The sequence below is a fragment of the Lithobates pipiens genome, unplaced genomic scaffold, assembly GCF_037356315.1.
Source record: "Lithobates pipiens isolate NorthernLeopardFrog02 unplaced genomic scaffold, aLitPip1_a1.2 Scaffold_8, whole genome shotgun sequence".
In the NCBI taxonomy this organism is placed as follows: Eukaryota; Metazoa; Chordata; class Amphibia; order Anura; family Ranidae; genus Lithobates; species Lithobates pipiens.
Window position 1 is genome coordinate 606,840,501 of NW_027507903.1, and position 9,142 is coordinate 606,849,642.

General features: G+C 43.3%; 1 protein-coding gene across 1 annotated transcript; it reads right to left on the reverse strand.

The window, feature by feature from the left end:
• Positions 1-342: 342 nt before the first annotated feature.
• On the reverse strand, positions 343-8,655 carry SNAPC2 (small nuclear RNA activating complex polypeptide 2; the record flags this gene model as incomplete). The annotated part of the gene is given in 4 exon segments (XM_077470601.1): positions 343-2,580; positions 5,739-6,009; positions 8,377-8,445; positions 8,545-8,655. Coding segments are annotated over 4 exon segments (690 nt in total), but the record flags the coding sequence as incomplete, so codon positions are not given.
• Between the last annotated feature and the right edge of the window lie 487 nt (positions 8,656-9,142).

Genomic DNA, 9,142 nt, shown 5'->3' on the forward strand with positions numbered 1-9,142 from the left:
CTGACCACCAATGTAAGAAGCCTTCTTACCACCAATGTGAGGAGCATTTATCCCACTAACCAATGTAAGGGGCCTTCTTCCTACTGACCACCAATGTAAGGAGAATTTTTTCTACTGACCTCCAATTTAGGGGGGCATTGTTCCCACTGACTACCACTGCCATGGTGTCAATCAGGTGCCATCAGTGTAAGAGGACCATTCTCCCAATCACTACCAATGTAAGGTGGTCCTTTTCCCCATGACCATCAATCATAGAGGGCAAATCCCCTTTGACCACCAATGTACCTTTCCAATGACTACCAGGTGAACAATATAAGACAAACGTGACACCACTGAAAGGCATCAATTTAAAAATTTTAATATGACAATTTTTTTTTTTTTTAACTATTTGGAGATAGGGTTCTGTATAGTCATGGAGGAATTCAGAGGTCTTGATTTTATAGGACTCAGCAGAAACCAGACTAACAAGGAACAGTATGTAGTAACAATATACAGCGGGTAAAATAAGTATTGAACTCATCACCGTTTTTCTTGGTAAATATATTTCTAAACGGTGCTATTGACATGAAATGTTCACCACATGTTGGTAATAACCCATGCAATCCATACATAGAAATAGGTTCAAAAGGGAAGTTATGTGTAATAAAATGGAATAACACAGGGGAAAACGTATTGAACATATGAAGAAAGTGAGGTGCAAAAAAGGCATGGAAAGCCAAGACACCCACTGAAACCTCTCAGTAATTAGAAAGCAATCCTGACCCTTGTCAGTTCAAATTAACATCAGCTGGTTCAGTTTCAACTGATGGCCTATAAAAAGGTGTCACACAAGAAACATCTCATCATGGTTAAAAGCAAAGAGCTCTCCCAAGACCTTCCCAACCTTATTGTTGCAAAACATACTGCTGGCATTGGTTACAGAAAGGTTTATAAACTTCTGAATGTTCCAGTGAGTACTGTTGGGGCCATAATCCAGAAGTGGAAAGCACATCATTTCACTATAAACTGGTGTTCTGCCAAGAACTGTCCCCCCATCGGATAGTGTCCACCCCGGAAGACAAGGAGACTCCGAAAGTCTCTGAAGATGAACGGCCCCTGCGCACTTGCTAGTAACTTCTGCCCTGAGTCCAGGTTCAAGCCCCACCATGCAAGTGGACATACGGTAGGTGATGTTAAACAGAGCTTAGTAAGACGGCCGCTGGCCACGATTTGGGCACGGCTTTGCTTCGCTCTGCAATTTTTTATTCTAACTCTATGTCCACTTGGATGGTGGGGCTTGAACCTGGACTCATTTTTGGAGACCTTAGCCGTCTCCTTGTCCTCCGTACTGCGCAAGCGCAGTAGAGGCCGGACACTATCCGATGGGGGACATTATTCGACAAGACACCGACCATGACCAGGTGCTCCTCACAAGATTTCTGACAGAGGAGTGAAAAGAATTACCAGAAGCATTGTCCAAGAGCCAAGGACCACTTGTGGAGCGCTTCAGAAAGACTTGGAATTAGCAGTTCAATTGTTTCAAAGAAAACAATAAGTAATGCACTCAACTGCCATGGCTTGTATGCTCACTCACCACACAAGACTCCATTGCTGAAGATAAAGCATGTTGAAGCTCCTTTAAAGTTTGCTGCACAACATTTAGACAAGCCTGTGGAATACTGGGAGAAAATATTTGGTCAGATGAGACCAAAATTGAACACTTTGGATGCCATAATACACACTACGCTTGGAGGTCAAATGGCACATCACCCAAAAAACACCCCCCATACCAACAGTGAAGTTTGGTGGTGGGAACATCATGGTGTGGGGCTGTTTTTCAGCATACGGTACTGGCAATCTTTAGATCATTGAAGGAAGGATGAATGGAAAAATATACCAAGACTGTACCCTACTTGAATTCAATAGAAAACCTATAGAAAGAACTAAAGATCAGAGTTCATAGAAGAGGCCCACAGAACCTTCAAGATGTGTAGAAGAACGGACCAAAATCACACCTGAGCAATGCATGTGACTAGTTTCTCCCATACAAGAGGTGTCCTGAAGCCATCAACAAAGGATTTTGTATGAAGAATTAAATACATTTCAGTTAGCGTCGTCAATACTTTTTCCCTGTATCATTCCATTTTATTACACATAACTTCATTTCTGAACGTATTTGTTTTGGTGTCTTTGTATGTATGGATTGCATGGGTTGTTACCGACATGTGGTGAACATTTCATGTCAATGGCACCTTCAGAAATATATTTACCTAGAAAAAATGTTCAATACTTATTTTACCCGTTGTGTATATAAAAAGAAACGGGACCGGGGAGCTGAGTTTCCAGGAGACGCCACAGCTTCCTATTTAGGTTTCAAAAGTTCAAGAGGCAGCAAAAAAGGATTTAAGGGACAAAAGCCCAATTCTTTCCAGTCCGCCGCCTGTGAGCCCAGTGCGGCCTTTTCCTGCTCCGAATTCTCAGATTTGGTTGGCTTGTTCATATCCGTGTAGGTGTCACGCAGAGCATCGCTTAAAGCCTGAGCATTCAGAGTCTGTAGCTGGCCTGGGATGCTGTACAGGAGATGAAGGACGACTGCCGATTCTGAAAAGACACAATAAATATTAAATACTCGATGTCTGGGGAAACCTTGGTATAGGCTTCATGACCCAAAAATCCTCTTGCCCATTATTTACCCCCTTCGTGACCAGGCCATTTTTTGCGCTACAGCACTGCGTCGCTTTAACTGACAGTTGTGCGGTCATGGAACACTGTACCTAAATAAAATGTTTGTCCTTTTTTTCCCACAAATAGCTTTTTTTGGTGGCATTTTAATCACCTCTCTGGGTTTTATTTTTTGCGCTATAAACAAAAATAAATAATTTTGAAAAATAAAAAATCATATCTTTTTTACTTTCTGCTATAAAACATATCGAATAAATGTTTTTTTTTTTTTTTTTAAATCAAATGTCTTCATCAATTTAGGCCAATATGTATTCTGCTACGTTTTTGGTAAAAAAAAAATAAAAAAAAATCCCAATAAGCGTATATTGATTGGTTTGCGCAAAAGTTATAGCATCTATAAACTATGGGATAGATTTATTTACTTTTTAGTTTTGCAATTTCTAGTAATGGCGGTGATTTATAGCGGGACTGCGACATTGCGGCGGACAAATCTGACACTTAGGCTACTTTCAGACTGAAAGCGCCTGGCATTTCCGGTGCTTTGCTGGCATTTTTCGGTCACTAGCGGGACGCTTTTAACCGCCGCTAGCGAACGAAGAAAGGGTTAAAAGTGTTGTGGCACTGCCAAGCTGCTTCGGTAGCGCTGCCCATTCATTCCAATGCATTTTAGGAGCGGTTCCCAAATCATCCCAAAGATGCTGCTTGCAGGACTTGCACCGTCTTGCAAGTCTTGAAAGCCGGAGTGCTTTTGACGGTGCGCTTGCAAGACGGTGCAAGTCCTGCAAGCGCACTGTCAAAAGCACTCCAGCTTTCACACTGGGGAGGCATGAGAGGCGCTTTTTTTCAGGCGCTTTTTTTAGCGCTAAAATGCCTGAAAAGCGCCTCAGTGTGAAAAGGGTCTAAGTGACATTTTTTGGAGACCAGTGACACCAATATAGTGATTAGTTCTAAAAAAATAAAAAAAATAAATGCATGTCACCATATAAAGGACACTGACAGGGAAGGGGTTAACATCAGGGTTAAATGTGATCCTAGGGAGTGTTTGGTAACAGTGGGGGGGGGGGGGGGGAATGCTGTGACTGGAGGAACACAGAGATCCATGTTTTCTGCTAAGATCTCCATTTTTCCTCTCCTGTGAACGATCAGCGGGTCCCAGCAGCCGCTGATTGGCTCCCGTTGTGTCCACCCACTGTGCGAGCGGGGCTCGGGCAGCACGCGTGCGCACCCCCAGACCAAGAACTAGAGAACAACGTACAGGCAAGTTGTTTCACACACAGCTGGGCTGCCGTATATGTGCGGTCCAGAAGAGATTAACCACTTGAGACCCGCACTACGTCTATTGACGTCATGGGGTTTCGCTGGTTATATCTAAATGATGCCTGAGGCCACAGACATCATTCAGATATTGCCGTTTTCAGCTGGCGATTCCCTACACCATAAGAACGATCATAGCGGCTGTTCCGCCGCTTGATCGTTCTTACGGGCGGCGGGAGGGGACGCCCCCCCCTCCCGCCGCCCTCCGGTGCTTCTACCGACTCACCGTTTCCATCGGTGAGTCGGTCACAGGATCCGCCAGCCCCAGCAAGTGATCATAGAGATTTCCGGCGGACTAGATTGTCCCCGGAGTCTCTATGATCATTCGGAGGCTGGGCGCGATGTTATGACATCACGCCCGGCCTCGGTATTCAAATTAACGGCACCGATCTGGCTAGGAAGCCATGATCGTTTTTTTTTTTGTTTTTTTTATTCTTCCCAGCCTAGAGGTGAGATATGGGGTCTTATTGACCCCATATCTCACTGTAAATAGGTCCGATCGTGCCATATTCCTATTACAAGGGATGTTTACATTCCTTGTAATAGGAATAAAAGTCATCATTTTTTTTTTTTTTAAGTGTAAAACTAAAAAACTAAAAATAAAATTAACAATAAAAAAAAATATATATATATTAAAGCGCCCCTGTCCCCGTGAGCTCGCACACAGAAGCGAACGCATACGTAAGTCCCGCCCACATATGAAAACGGTGTTCAAACCACACATGTGAGGTATCGCCGCGAACGTTAGAGCGAGAGCAATAATTCTAGCCCTAGTCCTCCTCTGTAACCCAAAATATGTAACCAGTAAAAAAATTTAAAGCGTCGCCTATGGGGATTTTTAAATACCAAAGTTTGGCGCCATTCCACGAGCGCGTGCAATTTTGAAGCGTGACATGTTGGGTATCTATTTATTCGGCGTATCCTCCTCTTTCACATTATGCAAAAAAATTGGGCTAACTTTACTGTTTTTTTTTTTTTTTTTTTTTAAGCATGAAACAGTTTTTTTTTCTGAAAAAAACACGTTCGAAAAATTGCTGCACAAATACCGTGCGAGATAAAAAGTTGCAATGACCGCCATTGTATTCTCTGGGGACTTTGCTAAAAAAACATATATAATGTTTGGGGGTTCTATGTAATTTTCTAGCAAAAAAATTAGGAATTTTACATGTAGGAGAGAAATGTCAGAATTGGCCTGGGTCCGAAGTGGTTAAAGGGATGAGCTTCCCTCCAAATATGGTGTTAGTTAGTCGCGTTTCACACAGGCGTCACCTTTTATAAGAGCCGTGTGTGTGTGTGTGTGAACAGCAAGCTTTTAGAAAACATATGCAGAGCTTTCAGCAAGCTTTGTTGAAGCTTTTAAAAAAGTACCATTTAGCTCCATTTTGTAAATGGGGAACACAGAGTACTACTGACAGTTAAAGCAGAGCTTCATCCAAAAAAATAAATAAAATAAATGTACCTATTATATATTTAAATACTCCCTCACCACAGAACTTTTAAAACATTTAAAGCAGTATTAAACCCAAAAGCAAACATTTATTATATTGCAGCTTTCCAATTCTTAGATGTGATGGCTGCATTCATCGTGACAAGGCTCTATTGCATGTCCTAGTGACACCCGTACCACCCCGAGTTTCTTGTATGGGTGTCACATGAACAGGAAGTGAGAGAAAATCTCCAAAGTGGAGTCACAGACAGAACTAAAAAAACTTTTTAGAGAAATCTGAACTATATTCCCCACTCTACTAAGCTCCTATACCTACCACATTCAGACAGCTTCGGAAGGGTCTCCCCCATAGTTGCCTTAGAAAGGTATTTATAAATCTTCTCAAAGTCCAGTTTCTTCCACCGTCTATCAGCCTCCTCCACAGCCACTGGCTCCGCCTTCGAGGGAGCAGGCCCCTCCCCTGAGGGCTCTTCTTGCTGAGAGCTCTCCTTGGCAGGGCTATTGGAGCGGGAAACGCGCTTCCGGGGCTCTTTACAGGGTATGGAATGCCGGAGAGTCACCGGTTCAGTGGACGCGATTGTTAACATCTGAAAATTTAAAAAAAAAGGCAAACGATATAATCAGTACATGGACTATATAGAAATACTGCATTTGGTTTACTACACCTGTAGTGGAATTTCATATTAACCAATATATTTTATATTATTCATATTCATTTGCATATGTTTTATTGGTAATATTATTATTCATATTATTATTTATTATATAGTAGTGGTTTTATCAATATTATTATTCAATTGTAAAGCAATAGTTATTAATCTTTATTAATGTCTACTATGTTACTCCATAAATATAGAGAAAGTCTTCATTTTTAAAATGTTGAACTTTAGATGACCTCTTTGCTTCATGCTGATATTTTTTAGAAGACAGTCACAAGTTTACTATAATAGTTCATTTTTAGTTTCCAAGTTCATTAATTAGGCTGGATTCACACCTATGCATTTTTAGTGATTTTTGCATTTTGCAGATTGGCGCTACAGAACGTGTTCCATAGGAAACAATGTTAAATAGACTGTAGTGCAAATCTGCAAAAAGCACTAAAACTGCAGAGATGTGAATCCAGCCTTAGAAGAGAAACACTTTGACAGCAGTTGAACTACAGCCTGATAAGATAACATCACTTAAAAGGTAATAAATAATCATTGTCAAGAATAAGGGATAAACTTCTTATACTGGTGTTTTTATTCTACTTTGCAACTTAATCCATTAGTCTCAATTCCATTTTAGTTAGAAGCCCAGAACAAAATTTACATATCAGGGGTTTGTACTGACTTTTCTGATCTGCGTACTTGTTTCAGAGATTCAAAAAAAAAAATATTGGAAGCCTGTGGATTAGCATTACAGCCATCAAGCAATTGGCACTTTCAAAAGAAAGTCAGCAATGACAGCCTACATAAATTCCTCAGTACAGACGATCGTTGTCCATACACCCCCCTTAGGAAGATTTCCCCTCACTTCCTGTCGCAGGACTTGGTTGGTAAGTGGGGGTGGGGACACAAATAGATCTCAGATCAACAAAGAGCCAACAATACTGCCAAATGAACCTCAACTATTTAACGAGGTCATAATACAAAAAAAAAAAAAATTCAAACCAAGCAAAAAAATTCACCGACATTTTGAAAGCCACAATAGGTCCATTTCTCAAGGTGACACCAAGCAATAGGCATATATAGTATAGTTTAGTTTGTGGAATAAGTATAAATAAATAGCAGCCAATCACAGGAGGAGAGAGGAGGAGCTTGCTTAGCACTATGCAGTCAGCGACCTTCTGAAGATTGAAAAAAAAAAAAATGCAGTGGAATCCTGATGCCTGATCTGAGCCCACGGTCTGTGACCATCTAGTGTAGCAAGCTGTAGTCTATCTCTTGTAGCAAATCTGTAGTTTTGGAGGTCTCCAATCTGCATTTCTGAAGCAGGACTTCAGCCCCCAGCAACTCGTATCGCCCATCTTTTATAGCAAGGATATGCAATTAGTGGACCTCCAGCTGTTTCAGAACTACAAGTCCCATGAGGCATTGCACAAGCATGACACCCAGTGGCAGTCTGCCTTCTCTGGCCATCTCCTGTAGCACGTCGGCCTTCTCTGGTCATCTCCTGTAGCACGTCGGCCTTTTCTGGCAGTCTCCTGTAGCACGTCGGCCTTCTCTGGCCGTCTCCTGTAGCACGTCGGCCTTCTCTGGCCATCTCCTGTAGCACGTCGGCCTTCGCTGGCCATCTCCTGTAGCACGTCGGCCTTCGCTGGCCATCTCCTGTAGCACGTCGGCCTTCGCTGGCCATCTCTTGTAGCACGTCGGCCTTCGCTGGCCATCTCTTGTAGCACGTCGACCTTCGCTGACCATCTCTTGTAGCACGTCGGCCTTCGCTGACCATCTCTTGTAGCACGTCGGCCTTCGCTGACCATCTCTTGTAGCACGTCGGCCTTCGCTGACCATCTCTTGTAGCACGTCGGCCTTCGCTGACCATCTCTTGTAGCACGTCGGCCTTCGCTGACCATCTCTTGTAGCACGTCGGCCTTCGCTGACCATCTCTTGTAGCACGTCGGCCTTCGCTGACCATCTCTTGTAGCACGTCGGCCTTCGCTGACCATCTCTTGTAGCACGTCGGCCTTCGCGGTCCATCTCTTGTAGCACGTCGGCCTTCGCTGACCATCTCTTGTAGCACGTCGGCCTTCGCTGACCATCTCTTGTAGCACGTCGGCCTTCGCTGACCATCTCTTGTAGAAAGCCTGTAGATTCTGACAACTTTCTGTAGCATAACAGTGTGGGCCACACAGCAATGTCAAGAGCCCCACTTTAGAAATTTATGACTTTAATGGTAGATTGGGGCGGAGAAGGTGTTGAATGTAACTGAGTGTTTATGGTGCCTTCTATAAAACACAGATCAGATCTGATTACCTGTGAGAAGGCAGCAGTCAAGGCTTCTTCTGTTGGCTTGGACATCCGGCACACTAAATCCGTCCATAACTTGAAACATAAAAGAGAAAATAAAATATGTATGAATATTACAGATGAAGATGATAACCGCATTTCTGGAAAGCTGTATATGAGGCCTCTTCATTTTACCTCAATGGGCACCGGGGTTTCGGCTTCTTCAGCCTTCCTGTCCTGCACCCATTTCTCATAGACGGTCTGGACGGCCTCCCGGGCAGCGCGGCCACGCAACCAAGCTATATAGGAGGACACCTGTGGGAGGACAGAGAAGCTAAATACAGATGCGGAAATGCTCATTTTGGAGTGACCTGTGTCTGGTATGTAGAGGCTGCAGACCCCGATGTGGAATATACCTACCTAATCCAAGCCTGTCTCCCATAGCAGACACCTCCAGCTGTCAGATTCTCGCTCAGCCTAAGTACTTCCTGTGCTGCAACATCCGTGTCCCATGGACGCCAGGCCACACCTCCTAAGCCTAGCTATTGGACAGTGAGGTTTCCCATCACAATGGGCCATTATTGACGCACAGGAGGCGGCAGGGCCAGGAGCTCAACACAGAAAGGTGGAGTTCTAAAACGTTGCACAGTGTACTTAGGCCACACATACAGAATAAGAACAGATACTGAGAATTGCATACAGGACAAGAGAAGTGGTACTGTGCAGAGCCCATACATACAGAATAAGAAAATATACTAACAATTACATCCAGCATACAGGACCCGAAAAGTAG